Raw genomic sequence first — 25,679 nt, 5'->3', positions numbered from 1 at the left:
ATATAATTAATCAAAAATAAAACGTGTAAAACGTAGAAAACTTGATACCTTTTAGACGAGTTTTACGTTTTATCAATCCGTAGTAATGAATTTAATACAATTTGCTGCAACATCAAGCTACTAATATTTGAACAACTTAGTATTTCAACCACTTAATTCTGATAATAGTTAAAGCTGGTACACAAAGGAAAATTTTATGTAAGCCCAGGGAACTTGGATTCGAGTAAAACTGGTACATAAAGGAAATATTTATGCAAGCCCAGGGAACTTGGATTCGAGTCTAGGCTTGTCCATCTTTATATATATACACAATAGTTTTCTGGTCAAAGATTTTAAAGTGCGGAAAAATTCAGAAAAATTTTAAATCGGCACAGTTTTAAAGGTTTACAGTTTTAAAACTTTCCCGCACTTTAAAATTCTGAACTAGAACATTTATCTCTCTCTCTCTCTCTCTCTCTCTCTCTCTCTCTCTCTCTCTCTCTCTCTCTATATATATATATATATATATAGTTCTTCTCTATCGAGGTATTCTCACTTTACTAAAGTAAGGATGCACACTAAAATGTCGAAAATAGATATATATAAATTTTAATATATTTAATATTTTTTTGGTCTGTTAATATATTAAAATATGTGTTTTCTTGTCTGTTATTAGTCTACTCACTTTATTAAAATAAAGATATGCTCATTAGAGAATTATTATTATTATTATAAATAAAATAAGTTAATCTCTCTTTGGCTAGTTTATGGATATTGTAACCCCAATTCCACTAATAAGGTACTACGGTGAAATTGCATTTCATCATCCTCATATTTAAAACTTTTAAAGTAATAACCAACAATAAATGTTCTAAACCTCCAAAGGAATATGAAATAGATTATGAAATAACATATTCTCAAATAAATATCATTCCAAAGGAAGCTAAATTATTCTTAGATTATCAACGTAACATTAATCCCCAAAAGAAATAGAGCTCTTATTTTTCCTCCTAAGACCATAAGCTCACATCATCTAACTCTATCAGCAAAAATGTGGTAATGAGGGGCGAGTCGTCAACTCGGTAAGTAAATTCATGCACAATACTAAAAACAATTAAAATATAATTTAATAAAACTTCTTAGTTATGCATAAAAATAAGAGAAATTACCTTTGTAAATCATCATTTAGTAAAAATAAATCACAACATCATAAAGTTTTTAACTCCTTTAAACATCACAAAAGCATTTTAAACACATAAAAAATAATTAGCTTATGTCACATAGTATCACCTGTAGACCCAGTGACCCGGCCATATAACATCATTCAAGGTACTGTACCCCACCGGAATCATTAACATTAACATCATATGTGCACAAAATCCGGCTAGCCTTCCATAACGTAACATGACATAACATAACATCATTACAGACAATGAGCCAAAACATATAAAATCATACTTTAACTTTTAATCATTTGTAAACTTTCATAAATTACATTTAAATAATTCGTAAATATTTCAAAGTATTTGACTTAAAACAATTTAATAAAAGCTTTCATTTTTAAGACAATTTGTAAAGAAAGTTTTTAATAAATAAAATTTTCTTATAAATAATTTAAAAAAATGATTTTACTTAACAAAATATTGTAATAGATTAAACAAATCAGTTTCATATACTTTTCTTTCAATATAATAAATACCTTGAATCAAAAGTAATTTAATAGTAAAATACATGTACTATGCATGAATCCACTTACATCGATCCTCAGCAATAAAAAGAACGATAATCTCAACCACGAGCTCACTCTCGTCCTAAAACATCAAGACACGTTCTTATCAATATCATTGCTCATTCTGACCTTGATATAAATCCAACATAATCAAGCATAGTCATAAGTACTAAACCATCAAAGTTAGTCTAAACCTGACCATCCTATGCAAGCTGATTTTTACTGAGCTAATCATTTGTCGAAAAATTGTAAAAATTACAAAAAGAAACCATAAACATGTTTAGCATTTCATATAAAAGTTTAAAAAAATGAATGAAGGTAAAAAACATATAGCAAAAAGAATTGTTCATGCACATATCCACACTATCCAACAATGATAAAAATCGATGTCGCTGAATTAGAAAATTTGTAAAATATTTAATAAAACTCGTAAAAATCAGACAACTTGACTTTACAACAGTAGAAACATCAAGAAACAATATATCAAATTTCTAGAATTTTTAAAGATGTAAAACTATTTTAAACGAATTTATATTAAAAGACCAGCAAACCTGTCCAGAAACTTTCAGGTTTGTGTTTTGCATTTCAAAATTTCATAACTTAATGCTCACTCAATGAAAATTAGTCAAATAAATTTTAATCATAAAGGATTCATAATTTTATACAATATAATTTTAATAGGTCATTCTAAAGCCTTTTAATATCCTAAATTAATTTTACCATCAGCAATTGCAATTCTGGAAAGCAGTTTCCAGAACTGCAGCAGCCCAACCAAAAATTATGAAATTAAACATGCAGTAAGTAGACATAATGATTAAATAGAGAAATCAACATAATTTTCGAAGATCATTTGGATAGACAGAAAAATCGCGAAATCATACATGCTACTAAAAATCGAAATTTTCCAGCACCATTGTTCTAACTTCGAAAATTCACAACAAATTGATTACTTGGAATCTATTTGCACAAAATATATCATTGAAAACCTTAGGATGTCTAGTTTAATTTTGTGAAAACTCTCATGCAGAAATTGAATAAAAAATAAAGGGAAAACAACAATAAAATCACAACACTCTTGCCTCATAATGCCTAACTAGTCATTCATGATAAAGAAAACGATGCATGCATTCATTATCAAACACATAAGATTAGAGAACATGTATTAGAGAAAGATAATTACCTCAAAACTTGTTTCAAACGTGCATAATAGAAAACCTAGAATTCTTTACTTTTATATGGTTATTAGGTTAAAGAATTTTAATCATAGAGAGAAAGGAAGAGTTTGAATTTTATTAACACACTTGCTTTTTAAAAAATAAATAAATTATATGATAAAGATGGTAATCCTTTATATTTTATTTTAGAAAAAATAAATTAATAAAAAATAGATAAATGAAGAGAATTTTGCCTTTTCTCAATTAATGCTAATTAAAATCGATTAACACAAACAAACGATAAACAATTAAATAGGTAATCATAAACAACAAAAAGGAACATGTGTTACATATACAACTATTATCTTCATCTAAATTTGTGAGGGTTAAATTCTTGGTTGTGCTAGGTAATGTTTGAATTCTAATTAGTTGAATTATAGCATATTGAAAAAGAAAAAAGAAGAAGAAATATATATAAATGAAGTGAAAAAAAATTAAAGTTAATTTATATAATATTTACAATTAAATAAATTAGTTAATGACAAGTATATGTCTTAATAATATAATTATTAATCATATTAAACAGCTAGTAATTTGAAAAATAATCAGGCGTTCACAAATCCTCAACATAGCCGCATGTGGCGCAATATTATGAATCTATTTGTCGTCCGTTCAGCAAACATGAAGAATTAACGAGGGACCGGGATGAAGTTGATGAAAGATCATCATCTTGATTTTAAATTTTGATGATGGATAACCTTCTATTAGAGAGCTTGCTTTTTGAATGAAAATTGGTTAAGCGTTTGTAACAAGTAAGCATTAACGAAATGGCCGTCAAATACATTGATTCAAAATCTGTTAAGCGTTTGAATGTAATCAACAAACAATCGCGACATAGTCGCACAGCAACTCTAACGACCTCCTCAAATTTGATTCAACAGGGAAAATACTTCAATTATAGTTCAATTATAGTTGCTTGCTCAGGAGTAACCATCAAGCAAAGGATGGCCTTAATCACTAGAAACACGGCCAACACGCGCGGCCTCCCTCTCCTGCTCTCGCAGCGGGCGGCCTCGCTCTCCTCCTCCGCCGCCACACAGAAACCCGCCTCGTACGGTCTCGCTCCGGCGCCATCGACCACGAGCCCCGGAGGCTTGTCAAAGACGGCAGAATACGTTATCTCTAAAGCAGACGATTTGATAAACTCTATTCGACGCGGCTCCATCTGGCCCGTGTCCTTCGGGCTGGCCTGCTGCGCCGTCGAGATGATGCACACCGGTGCTTCTCGCTACGATTTGGATCGATTCGGTATCATTTTCAGGCCCAGCCCTCGCCAATCCGATGTCATGGTCGTTGCCGGCACTCTCACAAACAAGATGGCCCCTGCCCTTCGCAAGTGAGTAAACATTTCACACCTTCATTTTCTTTCTTGTGGTTTCTATCCATTTCGCGTTTATTATTTCTTTATTTATATAACACCTTCGAATATTCCTTTTTTAAATTCATGATTTTAAGAGATTCGTTTTTTTTTTTTTTTTTTTTGTTTTTTTGTTTTATGGCTAGCTGAGAATAACCATGAAAGAAAATATACAGTATTTGCTATTGGCGTCGTTAGTGAGGATATCGAAAGGTGAGCAGCATGCAGCATGCAGCATGCAGCAGCAGCAGCAGCAGCAGCAGCAGCAGCAGCAGAGCTTAGATAGCAATTCCACGTACTCTAGTTGTTGTGTTTCAGACGATTTACGGTTAGGGATTATTTTACTTTAATTCGTTTTTATTAGGAAGAAGTTTATTTCGTGGTCAAAGTCAAACTGGTAATTGAGTTTGAGTGAGCGCATTGTGGCATGGAAAGATCAAGCTGCTTGGATTAAACTTTGTTAGTTCGTCAGATTAGTTGTCACCCTCGTTTAATCAAACTGGGGTTTAAATCAATCCTAGTTGCTCTCTTTATCTTATGTGGGCGCCCAATGCATCAACATCTAGAACAAAAATTGGACAATCTTTCCTGTGGCACGAGAAATATTCTTATAATCTATTTGAACCTCTTCTAATAATACATCTTTTCCGAGGTTTTGTTTGTGATATCCATGTTAATTCCAATTCTCAAAACATTTACCAATTGCCAACAAGTTTACCCGACGAACAAGCTAGCTCTACTTCTATTACCTTCCCAGTGATAATTACTACCCAAATAATGTTCTATTTCTCCAGTCTTGTATGCTGTTGGGACGACATTGTGAAATCCTCCATTACAATAATATTCTTATCAAATCCATTCTGATATTGATAATTTGGAATTTTAAAAAAAAAATATTATTATTATTATTATTATTATTATTATTATTTTTACTTACAACTATCTCATTAACTCCCTCAAAAAGCTAGAGCTAATATTTCCTCTAAAATTTTGCTTGACAACTGTTGTTCTTTTTATTTATTGAAAATATATTTACTAAATATTTATATGGGTTTTTTTAAAAAAAATATATATTTACTAAATATTTATATGGCCGTTGTCAACTAAATATTTTGCTTGACAACCGCCAGTCCAATGTAAATATAAATGTCATTGCTGATATAATAGAGATGAAGTTTTTTTAGAACTAATGTTAAAAGTGTCCAGAAAGTTTTGAAATATTAGTAAAAAGGCTCAAAAATAGCGTTATAAAAAGGCTCAAAAACAACATTTGCACCACATAAAGTCCCAATGTTTCTAATATAAGTCCATATAATTAAAAAAAAAAAATTATTTTTTCGACTCAAAAAGGAGGTTGTCGTGTTTGAAATTTATACTAAAAAATCTAGAAAAATTGGAAAAGAATAAAAGAGGTAAACAGTTATTATTTACTCAATATTTATAAAAATTTTCCTTTATAGACTTATAACTAAAGCTTATTTAACGACTATGTGTTAAAGGGTTGATAAGGTACTAGAATATTAGACCAATGATCTTGATTTTAATGATTTGAAGAGGACAATGAGTTCTTAGAATTTACTTTTAATAATTTTTTCTTTGAATTTTTGAAATAAATCAAAATTGTTCTCTTTTCCTTAAATTATTATAATTTATAAATATATTACAATCTTAAAATCCAAACAAATGATAAATCTGTCGAATATAACCAAAATATTACTCCTATTAACAATATTTGAAAAAAAAAAAATGACTTTGCATATTTGTGGTGCCCTCACTCGGCCATCAAAATTTGCGTTACTTCAAATCTAGACAGCATCAACGAGATGGACCAGATGGCGGTATTTCCGTTGTAAATAACTAAATATATAGTTTTTTCCTTTATATTCCGGACATAATGTTGGCATTTAATTACTAAACCACCCTTCACAATCACAGAGGTTCACACCGTTACACGTCACGTCACACACACCCCAGAGCCGCTTCATGTCTAAATCCCAATACTACCGGAGAGAGTAACCACCACTTTCAAACCCCAACAACAATCAATTTCTCTCTCGCTTGCCCCCGTGTGAGAAAACTAAACCAACCCCCCCCCCCCCCCCCCCCCCCCCCACCCCCAAAACACAAGCCCAAAAAAAAAAAAAAAAACTATGGCGGTACTCACCAAAAACACTGCCACGCGCCTCCCTCTCCTCCTCTCGCAACGCGCCGCCTGTCTCCACACGACCGTCCCCTCTCTCTCCTCGGCCTCCGGCTCCTCCTCCTCCTCCTCCTCGCAGCCCACCTCCTACGCTCGCCCTCCACCGCCCTCGACCACAAGTCCAGGCGGTATCTCAAAGACGGCGGAATTCGTGATCTCTAAATTGGATGATGTCGTCAACTATATTCGTCGCGGCTCCATCTGGCCCATGTCCTTCGGGCTGGCCTGCTGCGCCGTCGAGATGATGCACACCGGTGCTGCTCGTTACGATTTAGATCGATTCGGTATCATTTTCAGGCCCAGCCCTCGCCAATCCGATGTCATGGTCGTAGCTGGCACACTCACAAACAAGATGGCCCCTGCCCTTCGCAAGTATTTACCTTCCCCTTCATTTCTTAGGGTTTCTATTTCAAATTTAAATATTTAACACGTGATTCTTTTTTATCTATTAGTATATATGATTTTCAGTTTGTGTTTTATTGCTTGGATCTGCAGTTGGGGTTGAAATTTAGATATCTTGGATTATTTTCGAGTGTGTTTTTAATTCTCTGTTCCATTTTCCCCCCCTTTAGTTTTGGGTTTAGAAAATTTTTGACTTTATGAGGATATTGGGCTTTTGCTTTTCTCATTGAATTTTGTCAGTCTGTCTGTTTTGCATTGCCTTTTGAAGGTCGTCTTGTAGACTGGTGAATAGGGTGATATAGAAGAGTATGGAACAAATTTTTGCTTTAGAGACAGTGTCTTCTTTTTAATTTGTTTTTTTTTTATCTCTGAGGATGTTGTTTGCATTTGGATATATGGAGAGTTAGTGGTTGTGTTACTGTAGTAGGTGGCCGTGTGAAATTTGTGCCTATTGAGTTCAGGAAAGGTGATTGAGTTTGATTTAGATTGGAGTGGGGGCTAAGTTTTGGTGGAAAAATGCTGGATGTTTCTGGACTACCAACTTTTCACTAGCTAACAATTGATCAATAGATTGCATATGTTGAAGCTCAATTTGTGTTTGACACACCCCATGTATTATTAATTTTGTACAAGTGGAGACAAAGATCAGGATTACAACTATTGCTCTTTATGAGTGGTTGAAGGATTAGTTTGGCTAACCATAACAGTAAGAAGTTTCTGTGTCAACTGGTGTTCTGTGGAAAGAACCTTTTGGAATGGTCATTGAGTTGGAGTTAGCTGATCGATTAAGCTGCTTGGATTGAATTTGTCAGTTTATCAGACAGGGTAATATTTTTTAATCCATAATTTTGAACCCAGTTTGGTTTGTAGTTTGGGCTCAAAATAAGCTGATGTGGAAAACAATCCTGATAGGAATGGGTTTGATTTAGTTTGGTGGTTGGTTGAGTCTAAACAAGACTTCTTGTAGGAGCTTATGTGATATTGTACTTGGCACAATGCATGGAAAATCCACTTACAAAGTGGTTTGCTATATGGGTGTTCTGTCAGTTAGAGCTTATTTATTTATTTTGTGTGGCACTGGATCATATAAAACTTTTTGTTGCTGATGGTCTTTTCTAAGGATGGATTTCCATAACTTTGTGTTCAATGGACCAAATTTTATCTCTTGCCTTTCTCATATATTGTTTCTGTATTAGCAATGCAATAAGTACACAGTTTTGAGCGTGTTATTTACTTATATATTTAGTTTTCTCAGTCTTTTCAATATATATTGAGTTAAAAATGAGCTAAGTTCATCTGAGTCTGACTTTCATTACTTGCAGGGTTTATGATCAAATGCCAGATCCTAGGTGGGTCATTTCTATGGGAAGCTGTGCAAATGGTGGTGGATATTATCATTACTCTTACTCTGTTGTTCGGGGTTGCGATAGGATTGTCCCCGTGGACATCTATGTTCCGGGCTGCCCTCCTACTGCTGAGGCCCTACTCTATGGAATTCTCCAACTGCAGAAAAAGATGAACAGGCGCAGAGATTTGTATTATTGGTGGACAAAGTGAGAAAAGCTCAAGTGGCTCCTTGGCAGTTACACTCGACTATTATGTACTAATAAAATCCAACTATTTTATCTGTTGTCTGATGAAATGTCCATGTAAAGGGAGAGATTATTTTCAGCTGTTTTAGAACATACGTCCTGAGAAGGGCTTATGTGGTGCTAACACCAATATTTCATGAGTTGGATCTTTTGTTCTCTGGCCTTGCTACAGCGGATCATGTCCCTGTAAAAATTATTTGATAGGCTCGAACATTTGTTTTTGTGTTTCCTATTTATGTCTTTAAATTGTGCTTATGGCTTTTGTTTAATGTGGGTTTAATAAATGTGCTTCTGTTTGTGTAGTGTGGAGAGTGTTTTGAATGCTAGTTGTTCTTACCATGCAGGTTTTGAGTTGTAGATCAAAGACAGCATTGTCTCTGGGTGGTGACCTTGTTTATGGGTAGTTTTTAGATGGAGATGATTGTTTTTACAAGGTAATATGAATACGTGATCGCACAAGTCGTTGGCTATTCACAACAGGGTTTTGACTCATTATCTTATTCGCGTTGGAGACGAAGAGCGCCAGAGCCAGGAGTTGCAGGAAGACTGGTTAAGAGTTTGGGGTCCTGTAATCACGGATAAAAGTTTTGTGTGTTATGAGAGCACTATGACTTAAACTTCTCTTATTCTTAGGTTTTAATCATTTATGTGCCTGTTTGAGTTAGTTTAATTGAGCTATTGTTTGGCTTTTAGAATTAAAAAAGTCTTTTGGGGCTATGGGGTGTCAAACCAAAAGTCATTTTTTTAATGCAAAAGGTCTTTTGGAAGAAGTTAGGATTTCTAGTTTTTCTCAAAAAAACCTTTTGAGAAGTTATTTTCTCATTTATTACATTTTTCATAATTTCAAAACTAATTTTAAATTAACAAAGGAACAAAAATAATATTTCATTCATATCCAAACCCTTAAACCTTATTTATTTTTCTTGTTTTGCCTCTTAATTGTTCAACCCAATAAAAAAAAAACAATAGAAGGAGCACAGTACCACACCAATTTTCTTTCAAGTAAGAATTTTTTTTATAATCTCATGTTTTGATTTGAATCTTTTTTTTAATTTTTTAATGTGTGTGTATGTATGTATATATATATACACACGGAAATTTCATGCTTTGATTATATGGAAATCTCATGCTTTGATTCTTTGTCCATTTGGTTATATTTTATTATTTTTTGAAGTAAATTTATAAAGTTGACTTTGAACGAAAAATAATGTTTTGCGAATTGGTGAAATATGGAGTATAAGTTAAATTGTCGAATTAAATTTAATCAATTTTGTATTGTTAATTTATAAAGTTTTTGTTTATTTCACATGGGTTTTTATTCATGTGGACATATAGAAGTGTTATTGTTCATACTATAAAGTGAAGAATTGTATTTAGTTCGAATTGTTCATAATGAAGAATATTATTTGATTTGCATATTATATGACATACATGTGCAGTAACAAGTAACTCAAATTAAAATTACAACATTTGATATTTAATATTTTGAAGATATTAGTAGCTATGGTATCAGTTACAGTTGAATTGTTTTGCCGAATTGTTTTATATTCCTTTGTGTTTATTGAAATGGCAGTGGTTCGTGAAAATATTAATAGGGAACTTGTGCTTAGATAAACTTAATCTAGTTATTTTTATTATTTTTTTATAAAGAAAAATAATACTTTAATTTGTAAAAGTTCAACTGGATTGATCAAATAATTATTTTATTTGTGTTTGTCATTGAATTTTAAATTTGATAAATATTTGTTAGACTCAAATATTTAAGAGTTCTGCTATTTGCCCCGGGTTAAATCCCGAAACGGCAGCATAGGTCATCATTTTCGGCCCTTATTTTTTTTTGTTTTGATTCGTTTTGAAACGACATCGTTCTGCTTTTATTTTTTTTTTTCTTTGTTATGATTTCTTCCTTCTCTTCATTTAACCCAACTACGACCCATTGCTTCGTTCTCTTCATCGACCGATAGCCACGTTCGTTTGCAAATCCAACTGCAAATCCTTCATAACCCAGTTGCCCCTTCGTTTGCCTCGTTCTATTTTCCTTCATCGAACTGAAATACAGGATGCCTGCATAGTCTCCTCACTCCTCGTCTTAAGCTTAGCTAGTCCCCAGTGTTGTATCCAACTCCAAACCCATTTTTTGATGCTCCCGTCTCTCTCTCGCATAAAGCAGGCTTGTTGCTGTCTGAAACTGACTCAATGTCCTCTTCCCCAACACTTTTCTTATGGAAGCTCCAAAATTTCTCCTCAGCATTAGATTCTTGTCTACCCAAAGTCACAGCCCTTGAGAACTTAATTAAGATTTGGCAACCATTCGCAATCCCTAGTCTATTATTCATTAATCTAGTCTCATTTGGTTAGGATGGTGGTATTTTATTCAAGTTAAAGGACATATTTTGCATTAGTAAGGAAATTTTCAGATTCTCAGGTCAAACACGCAACTTGATACTTTCCTGCACAACAACATATATAGTTGTAGAGTCTCTTTGTTGTTGAAATGGATCAAGACATAAAAACATATGAGCACAAATTTTCGAGGACAATCTCCAAGTTCAAAGGAAGAAATTAATGGCAATGAAATAATCATGATGCGAGATATGATTCATATAAACACAACCCAGAAGCATGCATAAGTTTAATAATTTATACACATCAATCTACACTATGCTTCAAATTGAAGAAACCAGGGGCACCATTTTTCAGTTCAGGTATATTTATTGTTTCTCTTCTCTTCGTTACCAGCAAATCAGAACAAAGAAAAAAAATTAAAAGTAGAAACCGTGTGATGAAGAGAACGAAGAGAAGAGAACAAAGAGGAAGAAGCAAGGGTGTGCAGCTGGGTTAAGTTAAATGAAGAGAAAGAAGCTGGGTTAAGTTAAACGAAGAGAAAGAAGAAATCAGAACAGAGTAAAAAGAATAGAAGCAAAAAGGGTGTTGTTTCAAAAATAATCAAAAAAAAAAAATAATAGTCGAAATGACGGTTTATGCTGCCGTTTCGGGGTTTGACCTGGGATCTGACTCGGGGTAAGTAGTATTTTCCAATATTTAAGGATATTAATGACTTTATAATGATTAAAAGGCTTTTTTAGATGGTCATCCAAACACTTCAAAAAAAGTTTCTCATTAAAAGAAAAAAATCTTTTACTATAGTCATCCAAACAATAAAAATAAGTTAGAATTTTTACTTTTCTATTATTTTTAAGTAGAAGCAAAAACAAAAATTAACCCAAACAGGCCCTATGTCAGGGAACAATACTAGTTGTTAATTGCTATTGCGTTTGCTAATACGCAACAGGATTTTTTTTTTTTAAATTTTAATGTTGAAATTTCTTAAAACAGAGAACATTTAGCTTATATATATGAAAGAAGAAAATCTATTTTGACATTTTTTTTTAACATGGAAGTATCCAAATCAATTGGTCGTATACTTAGCAATATACTCTTCGAATTTGAAGATGTTTTGTTCATAATACATAGTCATTTGATTAATGCGGCTACAACTCATTATTATTTCAAAAAGTATGATACAACACATTCATGTGACTTTTTTAGCAATTCACTTCTTAAAGTCATTAGTATTAAATATCTTATTATAATTTCAATGTTATAATTTCTGTCAGTGTAAAAAATTTAATAGAAGGAAAATTCCTCAATTTGAATTGAAAAGATATAAGTATCTTTCATACCATATGATATTATATATTTTAAAATTTTATTTCAAATAATATAACATTCATTAATTAGATATTAACATAATATAATTATTTACTTTTATAAAAAATTATTAATCACTTAATAAATAAAAATATTGTATATTATATTATTTAAGATAAAATTTGAGATAATAGAGTCCATGACTCAATGAGCCGCAGGCAAAATAAGTAGAAATAAATAGAAAAAGGAGAAATCCGAGCTGGCGAAAAAAGATCTCTTAATGAATAGCTTTTGTTATACCATGAGGGAGGGTATATAATGAATATAAAAACGCAGCCCTATTTTCATAACCTTACTCATCTTAACACTCGAGTCTCTAGGGTTTCTTTGTCTCTCTCTCTCTCTCCCTCTCTATCTATTCTCTCATCAACAATGGCAGACGAACCGCAATACTCATCAGACGGCACACCCAGTAAACGCAAATACGAGGACCAAACGACGCCTCCTTCGGCCGCTGCGCGCAGGCCCACGGGATTCTCTGCTCCGGATCCCGCCGTTGCCCCTACCTCCTACAACAGTGTCCCTCCGCCTGCCGATGAATTCCAAGACTTTCAGGCTGCCAAGCGCCGCGCCGAGCAGATCGCGGCTCGTCTCTGCAACTCGGTTTCCGCTGAAGCCAAGCGCCCTCGCGTTGAGAACGGCTCTGGCGGCTTCGATTCCGCTGATAAAGGTTTCAGCTCCCCTCCCTCTGGTATATTTACTTGTCCACGTGTACCAACTTTTTCTCTATATTTTTACTTGATCTCTTTTGTGGCCGAGTGTTCTACATTGAATTGAAATGATTTTATGATCTTATTTGTTAGTTCCTTTAATAGTATTTAGGGTTTCGTTTACTGTTGTGAGGATGAAGCATCTTTGCTTATGAGTTTTATTTTTTTTTTAGAAATTCTCCCTGTTATGTCGGTTGTGACCCCCATTTGGGCTTCATTCTCTTTGATTCTTAGTAGTTGGTGTGACTTTCAGCGTTTTATGTCAATCTTTTTCATTGTTCATGTGCAATGATTTTGTTTGTGGATCAAAACGGAGTGATTTTGATCTGATTCAAAACAGATTTGAAGTCTATTCCAGCTCCTTCAGCCATACCAGTTTCATATGGTGGATATCAGAGCATGGGTACAAGCAAAAAGATTGAGATTCCAAATATTAGGGTTGGTGTTATCATTGGAAAGAGTGGAGAGACTATCAAATACCTTCAACTTCAATCTGGGGCAAAGATTCAGGTGACTCGTGACACAGAGGCTGACCTCAATTCTCCTACTCGGTCGGTTGAGCTCATGGGCACACCCGAACAAATTGCTAAGGCAGAGCAGCTTATAAATGATGTTCTTGCTGAGGTAGGACTTGGCATTCTTAATCGCTCATTTATTCCTTTCTTGTTTATTTATTGGTTTACATGATCGAAGTTTGTGCCTTTTGTACAGTTTTAGATCTTTAATGTATGTTCCTTTTGATCTATGGAGTGTACTGGCATTTAGACTTTGATTGCTGATAACTTATTCCATAAACTTGGGCCAGGCTGAATCAGGTGGCTCTGGTATAGTTGCTCGAAGGCTAACTGGACAAGCTGGCTCTGACCATTTTGCAATGAAAATTCCAAACAACAAGGTAATCAGAAGCTCTGTTTGTTAGCTTTACTGTTTGGCTTCCGATTGTCCCTGATGATGTGCCTCAAACTCAGGTTGGTCTGGTAATTGGTAAAGGAGGTGAAACTATAAAAAATATGCAAGCCAGGACTGGAGCTCGTATTCAGGTGTGTCATCTATAATAATTATCACCTTTACACCAGAATATTCTTATTCAGCAGTGATTCAAATTTACCTTGTATGGTTTATGTTCTAATTGTATATTCCACAGGTGATACCTCTACATCTGCCTCCAGGCGACACTTCGACGGAAAGGACGGTGCAGATTGATGGGACAAGTGAACAGATTGAAAGTGCAAAACAGTTGGTTAATGAAGTCATCAGTGAGGTAAATCTTGTGGTTTGCTGGTTTGCAGCTTTTGGCTTATTTACTTCTGCATGTGAGCTGTTTCTGCACGTGGTTAAATCTATAGCCAAGAAAGGAATTATTCAAATGGATCATGAATTCTGAATGCTTTATTGATGTATTTTGCTGTATCCCTTTTGTTTTCATATTAATTTTTTGGTAGCTGGTCTTTCTACCCTGCTGCTACAATTGAATCTCTTAGTTATGCTCACTAGTGATCTTATTCTACCCTTTTATTGTTTAGACTGGATCTTGTTGGTGGTTTATGTTTGTCACTGCAGGGCACAGTGAGTCTTACTGTCCATTAGGTAAAGTGTGGTACATGTATATTTTTCTTGGTCTTCTGTTTTATTATCAACTAATTTTTCTCTCTCGTCTCTGTTTATATCTTCATCCTCTTTATATCATAGTAAAGGTTCTGCAGCTCTTCCTTTTTCCTATAATACTAATAATTTATTAAATAATCTTTCTTCTTCAAAGTCAATATATGACTGCTGTTGGTGAAACCCTTGTATCTTTTCCATAGTTATCCCTCTTGTTAATAATTATGAAGTGGATTGTTCTCGGTCATTCTGTTGTTCCGCTATTTTCAGTACTCCTTTATAACTGGTATGGTTTATTTAAAGCTGACGGAAGATAAATTTTCTGGGCAACATATTTGTAACATGCTATTTAGTTGCTTTTACATGAGTTGTGTATCTATATCATCATCTATTCTTCCCTATGGAAATGTACACCTATTTTGCCGCTGATTCTGTTGGCATGTAAGATAATATCTTATCTTAGCACTACACTTATTTGGATCTCAATGTCTAGGTGGATCTCAGCTATGTGAATTGAGGATTTAATGGAGAGTAGTTCCTTATTTTTGTGATTAATTGTGATTATCAGTAGTTCTCTGAGGTGCAGTGTTGATTATTGGATATTAAGTTCATGAGATAGGTTTTGATCTTATTCTATGTTTAGGTTTTTCTACCCATTTCACAGCGCTTATATCTTATCAGCGTTCGAGTAGAATATTACTTTAGTTGTATTACCAAGGGAGTGCAATTGTGGGATTATAACTTGTTTTGTCACCAAATATGCTTATTAATCATCTATCATATCACTGATGCTGTTATTGAGAACTATTGTAGGGTTAGTGTATTTTGGGCTATTTGGTCACACCAACATGGATCACTTAGTGTTGGTGTTCCCTCAGCGCTGCTCTGGTATGGCTCTATATCCCATTTCCTGATATTTAGTAATGATGATATTTTCGAGGGAAGCTGCAAGTATATATTTACTGGAGTTACAAGGTTGCTGCAATGGATTTTTTAATGGAACATGAGCTTTAGGATAATCTCCTTTGTAGTGTTGGTTGTTGATAAATTTTCTTTTATACATATTCTCAGTCCCTTGGCTTTACATCCTCAGGTTTTAAGAAAATATTTTGATAATAACTGGCTAATATTTGAGTTAAATTCTTTTAATTAAATCTGGCTTTGGTGGTTATGATTATTCTAGAGAAAATTTCACTAGTCAACTCTCCTGTATGTGCTCCTTAATTTTGCTGGTATTCTAACTGCCTCCCATATTGTGAAGCTTATATCAAAAAGTTCAATTCATCAGTGCTTGGGGTTAAAGCCATTAACTGCTTTATGTTCTTGTAAAATGTTGTTGATTTGCCCTGTGCATTGCTGTGAAAAGATTTTTGAAATTTAGTGCTTGAAATTTGTGCCATTGGTTCCTATGCGCCTTATATAACTGGAATCTTTTTAATTGGGTGTAAACAAATGTTATAAGTTGTATTAGCTTCAACTAATCTCGGCAAGCTTCGTGTGTGTACAATTGTCTTCATTTTTTAAAGTTGCAATTCAAGATTTTAATTGAAACCATTTTGACTGCATAGAAGGGTTTTAATATTGTACTTTTACTTTGTCCATATATAATTGACAATAGCTAAAACCTCTCAGTTAGTATATTTCTTGAGACCGTCTTTGTAATTGCATTTATTTTAAGGTTTTTGATTAATTATTTATGTCTGTCCACTATACCAAGTTCCTTTGCTATGGGAAATAAATATGTAAGAGCTGCTTCCATTGAATTAGCACACTGGTGCATCTTCACGTTTTCTAGTTGACTGTTCCTGTTAAGGTCCGAAGATTTACTTCATTTGACTTCATTTTAATTAATAGTGAAGTTACTAAGAACTCCAATTTACCGGTCTAAGTATATTGATCTTCTAGGATGTCTTTACTCTTAATTTGATGCTTCTGTTAATTTCAGTGCGTCAATTAAATCTTTTCGCTAGATTTTGTATTTTGTAAAAACTTTGAACTCATTGCTGGTCAGTGGCAGTGGGTCTTGCTTTTGTAAGCTTGTATTGTACTTGTGGTTCTTTTTTTTCCCATTCACTTCAAATAGAGAGAGGATGGGCTTCTGCAGGAGTTTACTCAATAACCCCATCAACCAGTACGGTATGTAGGCATTTATTTTAATAATACCCATTCCCTATATAATGTGAACTCGGTTTGCTGCTGTGCAGATCTACTTGTTTATTTTTGTGTTCCCTTAATCTGGATTTGCGATGTTTTTTACTAGTTGTTTACATACATATACACTCTCTGTCTGCTATATTGCATATATATTCCATAATTATGGATAAGTCCAATCTAGTTGTTTATATACATATACATTCTCTGTCTTGCATATATATTCCATAATTATGGATAAGTCCAATCTGGTTATATATGTCGAAACAATTTTGTGCAGAATCGTATTAGAAACCCAGCAATGGCTGGAGGATATTCCCAACAAGGTTATCAAGCACGTCCTCCTACAAGCTGGGGCACACCTGGGGCTCCTTCAATGCAACAACCTGGTTATGGTTATGTGCAGCCGGGAGCATATCCTGGTCAAACACCTCAGTATAACATGTCTCAGCCTCCTTATGGTGGCTATCCTTCCCAACCAACACCTGGTGGATATCCTGGCAATTGGGACCAGACACCAACACAGCAAACTAGCCAGGGAAGTGGTTATGATTACTACAGTCAACAACCATCCTCTCAGCAACCACAAGCCCCTGGTGGTTCAGCAGCACCAGCAGATAGTACTGGTTACAGTTACAGTCAGCCACCAGCTTCTGGCTATAATCAGCAGGGCCAAGGTTATGCTCAAGATAGCTATGGTGGATACCATGCACCTCAGTCAGGCTATGGGCAGGCAGCGCCATATGATCAGCAACAAGGCTATAATTCTGCAGCTGGTTATGGTAATGTGAACAACACAAGTCAGGAGGGTCATACTCCTTCTTATGGAGCTCAAGGAGATTCAACACAGGCTCCTCCACCAGTCCAGTCATCTGCTGCGATGGGCCAGCAGGGTTATGGTACCGGCCAGCAGCCTAGTCCAAACACTGCCAGTTATCCACCACAAGGAGCTACTCAGCCCAGTTATGGCGTGCCTCCAACTTCGCAGAGTGGCTATGGGAGTCAGGTCCCACCCCAGTCTGGGTATGCTGGCTATGGGATGCCTCAAGCACAGAAACCTCTTGCCAATCCACCTGCTTATGGACAGACTCAGCAGTCACCTGGCTCTGCTGGTGGTTATGGACAGCCTGGATATTCCCATTCACAACCACCACCTTCTAGTTATGCACAACCAGATTCGGGTTCTCAACGTGCACCACCATCCAATTATGGTGCTGCAACTCAGCCAGGTTATGGAAGTGCAGCATATGGTGCACCACCAGGAGGTAGTCAGGCAGGTTATGGTCAGGGGCCACCGTCTTACTATGGTGGTGGGTATTCACAGCCTGTATACACTGCTGATGGGAATGCAGCACCTGCTGCTCAGCCTGTTCAACAGGGTGGAGTAACCAAGTCACCACAAAGTTAATCACATGTAGTGAGCTGGAAACATTCACTTTTTGTTGCTGTCTGTTTGAGTATGGTTAATTGTATTCGTATGGTTAGGTCTGGTTAGGTTTAGTAATGTTTTAAGACTTTAGTAAGTGTTTCTCCCTTAAAGAGTAGCGTGGATGGTCATATTTCTTCTTTGTTCAACCTTTCACCTTTATACTCACTTTTTTTGGTGTGTATTCTCTGTATCTGGTTCTTAAAATGTTCTTTTGCCGCAAACCGTTTGGCTTTTGTGAATGTTGGAGTATTTTAAAAGTTGTCATAGATATAAAAATATTGTTGGTTGAATGGAGGCTACTTAAGTTGTATCTAAGTCAATGCTTTGGTGAAAATATTATCTTTATGTTTAGTACTTGAAACTATCATCTAATATTGCGCTCTGTCTCAACGTTCTATGTTTTTGGTTTCTTGGTTCTTGCTTTTATTTGTGTTATTTGTTCTGTTGATTTTTTTTTTTGGGGGAATATTTCTTTGTGATTCTTTGGTCTTGTGTTGGTTACTTATCGGTTGGAGCTAAGATTTTGTGATATCGTAGTAGTAATTGCTACTCGCCATTTAAACCAAAATAGTTTCTTTTTTTCATTAAGTTGAGGAAGATAAGTAATATGGTCCATGCCTTCATGGATGGTGGTGCTTTAGAAGAGGGTACACATTTTTCCTCAAAAGAAAATTGTTATTTTTTTTTAATTTTTAAAAGAAGTGTAAAGTTTAACGTCTTTTCTTTTTTTAAATCAGTGTTTAATGTATTATTAAATCATATAATTTAGTAAAGTCAATGTTGAATTAATCATAAAGTCATTTGGCTTAATAAAGTGTTTGGATGTCTACATAAGAGAATATATATATATAATAATTATTCTCTGATGAGAAAATTTTTACTTTATTTAAGGGAAGATGTCACTAAAATATTAAAAAATATGAATTTTAATATTTTAGAGTTTTTTTTTTGTGTTTTAGAGGTATCTTCACCTTATAAAGTGAGGATATTTTTATTAAAAAAAGATTATATATATATATATATATAGGCGATAAAAAAAACTTTGGATCTTCTTTGTAAGTGTGTAGAAATCTAGATTATGCTATAATAAACTTAATTTTAAGTGGTCCCAGTTAATTTTTAGTGTAAATAGTGACAATATATATATAGGCGATAAAAAAAACTTTGAATATATTGTCGCTATTTACACTAAAAATTAACTGGGACCACTTAAAATTAAGTTTATTATAGCATAATCTAGATTTCTACACACTTACAAAGAAGATCCAAAGTTTTTTTTATCGCCTCTTGTTAATTTATGAAATTATTCTCAATATTTATGTGAACATAGGTGCATATAAAAAAGTAAAAAAAAAAAATCACATGTCAAACAACGGGACATCAAAACTCCTAACATACTATATATGGTTAATAAAAGATTGACAACAATACAACAAATAAGCTTATAATATGAATTATTAAAATTGCACCATTAAAAAATTATTTTTGAAATCCTTTTTAATTACATTGGTTGAGAATGTGAAATCTTTGAAATTTAATATAATGAAAAGTGAATGAGCAACCATGATTGTGAAAGAAATAAATCATGACAATTTTAAAATAATAATTATTATTATATGCTATTTTTTTAACTTTGTACAGTAAAATCTCTTTATACTTATAATACTGGAATCAAAATAATTTAATTTATATGAAAAAGTTATAACTTAATAGAGATATAATTACAAAATTATTATTTTGACTTAATTATCCTCAATGCAAGTAATATAGAGGTAAATTATGCACAACCTAATAGTTAAGTAATAAATCATGTCAAATCCAATATATAGATATTGATAAAAGAAACAAACATAATTTTAAGAAATTAATACACGCATTTATGTAGTATCAGGAATATGCAAAGTCATCTTAAAAATATACATATTTGCATTTCCTATAATATTTTTATCTCAATGTAAATTCTATAAATACTATATAAGGATTTAGTAACAACTCTAAATAATAAATTATTCTCCAAAACAACTTTTAAATTTTATTTTTTCTATATTAAACCTTTAATATAATACGACAAATATTTTTTTACAACACACTAAAAATTATTCTTGAAAGGAGGGCAAAAATTTTTTTTAACGGGAATTTAGAAAAAAATTAACTTATTATATTGTGAAGTTTATTCTTACTTATAACTATCCCTAACTAGGACTAAATTTTTTTTATCACTACATAGATGTTATTCTTATATAAAGTATCACTTTAAAGATGTTTTATTATAATACTAGTTACAATGTTATAATATATTGACATACTTTTTTTCAATTAGAACATTTTTATGATAAGTTAAAATAGTAATAAAATTTAGTTCCTAAATGATTTCAATTTATTCAATAGATATATAATTTATTCATTTTATAAAATAAGTCACTAACTCCAATTGAAAAAAAATAAATATTTCATTTATGAACGTGTTTGAAAATAAAATAAAAACTCTATTATTATATAAAAATGAATAAAACATAATGGGGTTTGAATGATTTTTACTAGGCTAGACTAGGCTATGATTGCCGGAGATTTACTCCTCCCGTATTAATGAAATAGATGTTTATATCTATCCAATTTTTAGTTATCAAATGTGGAGATCAACCTGTAGAATTGACAACTATCACAAATGATTCAAATATGGGTCTGGTTATGTTGGAATTGCTCAACGGTAGAGCACTGATGATGATAATTGTAGGATCATTAAGATATATATTAGATCTGTTGAAGAAAAATAAGTTTTTTTTTATATTTTTTATAAAAACTTTTAGGATCGCTCTCATACAATATATAAGAATTTATAATCTAAAAATCGTACCTTGAAAATTCGATTTGGCTTTTTCTGCTGAAGTGATTTAGGCTCTCAGATCACGATCGGTCACCACCACTCATGTTAGATCATGATTCGTCACCACCACTCCTGCTAGATTACGATCCGCCATCAAATAATCTTCCAGACTATGACTCAAGTTTGATCTGCACTTGACTTGTGGGCACCTTTATCACCACTAAAACAACTAGCACGAGAAAATTTTTCTCTCAACGATAAAGAGATAAATCTTTTTCTTTAATATGTATAAAGTGGCTGCTCTATTTTTTTTAGAAAAAATAAACCTTTTTATATCTCACTTTAGTGGAAACCCTGGGCTCTATTTTTTATATTACTTAATTCTATTAAATCAAGTTTGATTTAAATTAAAAATAATAAACCATAAGTAACGTTACTTCTTTTTTCTTATAGGGGTCCACCTTGTAAAATAACACAAGGCCCCTTAGATACAAGTACATTACATGGAGCCTCCCACTAAATAATATATTTAGGCTTTTAACTTAAATAACTAGTTATCTTGCTTATTAATCTAGTAGTGGTGCATTCAATTAAATGAGCTAACCCGTGGATCATTTGTGAACATACAATAGTGGCTACAATAATTAGGCTTGTAATTAAACTAGCCTAATTATTTAATTCAAATCTATTTCACTAAAAGATTGTAACTGACCTCCATAATTGTATGTTCGAATAATAATTCGTCCCAAGCCACATCGATTTCTCTACTGCATAATCTTTTGTACCACATCGTTAATTAAATCGATATCTCAATTGTCCAATCGATTTAATTACATCTTATTCCTTGATACTTACTGGTTTTCTCTAATGATCATTTTCAAAATACTAAATATGTTGACACACTCTGGCAAAAGAATTCTATGATCAAGTGCCGAAAACCTATTAAGAGATGTGTTGTACAAATTTTATATTGTTAATTTATAACTCCAATACTCATAATTGCTCCTACCAAGATACCGGGTAATCTTGACCACAATTGTGTGTCGTGCCCATTGGTAACTCAAATAGAATAACAATTATAATCATGAAATCATAACTAACTTAAGATTAAGATTACAGTTAAATCAATGCCTATGAAATTTAATAAGTCTGACAGTCATTTCAAGGTTAATTAAATCTCATATGTGATCCAGCTCAATATAGTCAAACTACATCAGTAAATTCATATATGATTAAGATAAATTATTCAATGAATTTACTACAGTCTAAATATAAATAGAGCGCCCAACTCTATTTATCAACTACGAACTAAATTTATTTAATTATAAGATAACTTGTATTATGTATTCTGTGAATCCATATGATGATCACATAAATACATATAGTATGATTAAACGACATTATTCAATATATATTTATGCAATTGAAACTATCTCAAATATTTTATTAATCATAAAATAAATTAATATGTTTTAAAAGAGCATATAATCCCAACAAGATCTTCATTTATTGCCATAATTTGACTATCATTCCCAATACTCAATGGTGGAATAGCTCCATCGTTACCACAACCTTCAAATGGAAAGGTTGTAGCTATTGGTGTCAATAAAGTACAACTCTGAAGAGATGTGACTTATATAGAAGTTGAAGCTATTGATTGCAGGTTATAGGTGGCAAAAGAGGCAGCATTATCATCAGTGATCAATGAGACTAATTTTCAAGATGTTGCTTGTTGAGTGCTTATTTAACATACAATTAATGAGAGATCCAAAAGCATACCTTTTAATTCCTAAATGTGGAAGCAAATCACAATGAGATTATGTTATTGTCAAGTTTATTAGAGACAGATGATAATCTTATGAAAAATCCTCATGTTATTGTATGTTTATGATCGAAGGATAATTATAATAAAAGAAAATATGAGAGATCATATTGCAAGAGGCCACTGCCTCTTTCTCTCATTTTCACACTAAACAAGTTCTATGCATTGTCATGTTTCTCACACTTATCACACACCTCTATTTTAGATACAACAAGTGTATTTATATAAAAGTTAATGCGAGCAATTGAAGTTAGCCAAAAGACTTAATAACTCTTGAAGTCTAAATAAACTTAGTCACATGAAACTCTATCTAAAATAAGCTTTTAGACATTTTGTTGGGTTGGTCCAATCCATCATGGATGTCAATTCCAACAGTGTTAATTTAATGAATAAAAAAAAGCAATAAAATAGATATATATTATCATGTAATTTCATAAATCCTAAGCAAAACAAAAAGGATTTTCAGGATGTTGAATGTCAATACACCGCTATATCTTTTAATACATATGCCAATCCCTTAGTTATTCTAGCTTTAGGAACAAATATACATATTTGTTGTATGGCCAAATACATTTCAAGCGGAAGTCATGAATATATACATACATACATACATATCCCTAAAAACTAAAAAGAACCTCATTTTGGTGAACGAGGGCATGTGTTTACCAACAACACTCGGGCAAAGAAATGACACAACCACATACGAAGTTAATATATCATAGATTGAGATCCTCTCCTGATCTGAGCACTCCTGATCTTTTATAGATCTTGTGCCACATGTGTTTTAATATTAGTGAATGATTAAGATTTAACTATTTTTTTCTTTTTCATTTATTAATCATCAATTATATTAATAATACTTGCTCAGATAAAGATCAAATCAGTAGATAATCTTAATCTATATATCATATCATTTGTTTGTTTGTGATATTTCTTTTACCGAACTAGGCCAACTATCAATGAAAGAAAGAACCTAGATTTTACACAAAGGTTGACTTTGACGCACATGACATGGCAAAATTTTATTACTCACTGGATTGCAGCGGAAACAGTTCACTGTAGAGAAAAGCCAAACCAAACCACTCGTCTCAGTCAGTGCGACTGTGAGACGAACATATGAAGCCCTAGTCTGGCTCTCTCTCTCTCTCGTTCTCTCTCTTTCAAAACGCAAACGAAGGTACGGACGTTCGAAATTCCCTCTCCTCTTCATCTCCTATGCATTTTGATGTCCGTGATGTCTAGATTCTAACCGTCTGTGTTTTAGATTCTGAACATTTACGTTTCAGCTAATTTATCAATTAGGATTCTATATGCCTTATAAATTTATTCTTCGTGCGGATTTGCTTTATAGCTTGAAACTGTTTATGCCAATGTCCTAGATTACTTGGAACTTCGAGTGGTTTTGTGTTTTTTTTTTATTGGGGGGGGGTGGGGGGGGGTTGTTGGGGTTCTGCAACTGCAAGTGATTTATGAATAAAGTAGCTAATTGATTCACTGATTTGGAGCTCAGTATTCGTGCCTCAAGAGAACTTACGAAAATAAGTTGCTGGATTTTGTTTGGGCTCTTATTTTAGAGTGGTATTTGCTTGAATTGGAATTTTGAATTTCCCACATTCACGGGTTGTTTGATGGGAGAGCTCCTCTTTGTTTTCTTTTCAGTTTAGTATATATGCCTAAGTATCTTATTTTATTTGGTTGTGAGTAGTTTGGGGAAGCAATGGCATCCAAGCTGGTGCAGTTGCAATCCAAGGCTGCCGAGGCCTCAAAGTTTGTGGCCAAGCATGGAACTTCTTACTACAGACAGTTGTTAGAACAGAACAAGCAATACATTCAGGAGCCGCCAACTGTTGAGAAATGTAATCTTTTATCCAAGCAATTGTTTTACACTCGTCTTAGCAGGTTTGTCACTTTATCCTGTTTTTGTAGTAATTATCTACTTCTGTATGTTCTGATTGTGTTGATTTATTGTCAGAACTCCTATCCTTATTTATTTTATTTTTTAGTATGTTTCCATCATATTGATTTTTGTGGTCCTAGATTAGCTGATGAAACTCATGGACTGCCTTGGCTAGTATTTCCTATACGGAGAATGTAGAAACTGCAGAAATAAGTCAAGCAAGAAAATCACATTGCACAAAATTTCAATTCTCCTATTAGAGATAAATAAATATATTTATTAGTTATCATGAATCATAGATTGAATTGTGTTAACCTAACCCACCATTCATTAACAGGACAAAAATTCCTCATAGATTTTTCATTTGCTTCTTTCTCTCTTGTGTTTTACATGTCCTTGTTGATGACTGTTTACTAAGTCATCTAACATCAATTTGTCAATCCACCGATTTTGAGAAAAACAGCTAAGGCCATATCATTCAGGTTATCCATATATGTTTTTGATATATCTTTTTCTTATGTGATACAGTATTCCTGGGCGATATGAAGCATTCTGGAAAGAGCTTGATTATGTGAAGCACTTATGGAAGAACAGGCAGGAACTCAAGTTAGAGGATGCTGGTATTGCAGCATTGTTTGGGCTAGAGTGCTTTGCATGGTACTGTGCTGGTGAGATCATAGGGCGGGGATTTACAATAACTGGCTACTATGTTTGAGAGTTGCATCAAAAACAGCTTCTAAAGTTGAATTGATGAAAGCTTCCCAGCATTTTATATATTTGTTATTGTTCTGTCACCTTAACATACATGCTATAGTTTTGTGCTCTGCGAGAAAATTGAAAACGAGATAGGAACAACTCATTTGTGTTAACAAACTTATTTTCGTTTTTCTTTCTTTTTCATCCCATAATAAAATGCACAGTTTCTATCACAATGGCCGCTGGCAATTTTTGGCCATCAGATGTTAGCAATGTTCATTCAGTTTGTTGAAGGAGGTGCCTCCCATGAGGCCATTCACTTCGTTGTGGAGACTGATTTTGAATTTGATCTTTAGATTTCTTT

At 33.4% G+C, this 25,679-nt stretch overlaps 3 protein-coding genes across 5 annotated transcripts; all 3 read left to right on the top strand.

The window, feature by feature from the left end:
• Positions 1 to 3,669: 3,669 nt before the first annotated feature.
• On the top strand, positions 3,670 to 9,243 carry LOC102609101 (uncharacterized). 2 transcript variants are annotated; one of them, XM_015529623.2, is made up of 3 exons: positions 3,670 to 4,258; positions 8,204 to 8,481; positions 8,818 to 9,243. In XM_015529623.2, the coding sequence occupies exons 1-2, from the start codon at positions 3,690 to 3,692 to the stop codon at positions 8,436 to 8,438; spliced, it is 804 nt and encodes a 267-aa protein (XP_015385109.2). In that variant the 5' UTR covers positions 3,670 to 3,689; the 3' UTR covers positions 8,439 to 8,481; positions 8,818 to 9,243. The 2 variants fall into 2 exon arrangements, with proteins under 2 accessions (XP_015385109.2, XP_015385108.2); XM_015529622.3 differs by lacking the exons at positions 3,670 to 4,258; positions 8,818 to 9,243 and adding an exon at positions 6,261 to 6,851 and having other exon boundaries at positions 8,204 to 8,775.
• Positions 9,244 to 12,459: 3,216 nt separating this feature from the next.
• On the top strand, positions 12,460 to 18,375 carry LOC102609390 (uncharacterized). Of its 2 annotated transcripts, none has more exons than XM_006475892.4 (6): positions 12,460 to 12,854; positions 13,235 to 13,518; positions 13,700 to 13,789; positions 13,863 to 13,934; positions 14,039 to 14,155; positions 16,928 to 18,375. In XM_006475892.4, exons 1-6 carry the CDS (start codon positions 12,557 to 12,559, stop codon positions 18,053 to 18,055), a joined length of 1,989 nt encoding a protein of 662 aa, XP_006475955.2. In that variant the 5' UTR covers positions 12,460 to 12,556; the 3' UTR covers positions 18,056 to 18,375. The 2 variants fall into 2 exon arrangements, with proteins under 2 accessions (XP_006475955.2, XP_006475954.2); XM_006475891.4 differs by having other exon boundaries at positions 12,461 to 12,875.
• Positions 18,376 to 23,732: 5,357 nt separating this feature from the next.
• Positions 23,733 to 25,551, top strand: LOC102609858 (hypothetical protein). Its single transcript, XM_006475893.4, has 3 exons — positions 23,733 to 23,899; positions 24,428 to 24,621; positions 25,148 to 25,551. Exons 2-3 carry the CDS (start codon positions 24,440 to 24,442, stop codon positions 25,332 to 25,334), a joined length of 369 nt encoding a protein of 122 aa, XP_006475956.1. The 5' UTR covers positions 23,733 to 23,899; positions 24,428 to 24,439; the 3' UTR covers positions 25,335 to 25,551.
• The last annotated feature ends 128 nt before the right edge of the window (positions 25,552 to 25,679 follow it).

The sequence above is a fragment of the Citrus sinensis genome, chromosome 1 (assembly GCF_022201045.2).
Source record: "Citrus sinensis cultivar Valencia sweet orange chromosome 1, DVS_A1.0, whole genome shotgun sequence".
NCBI classification, from domain to species: Eukaryota; Viridiplantae; Streptophyta; class Magnoliopsida; order Sapindales; family Rutaceae; genus Citrus; species Citrus sinensis.
The sequence above is the reverse complement of the archived record's forward strand: the minus strand, read 5'-3'. Positions and strand labels throughout refer to the sequence as shown.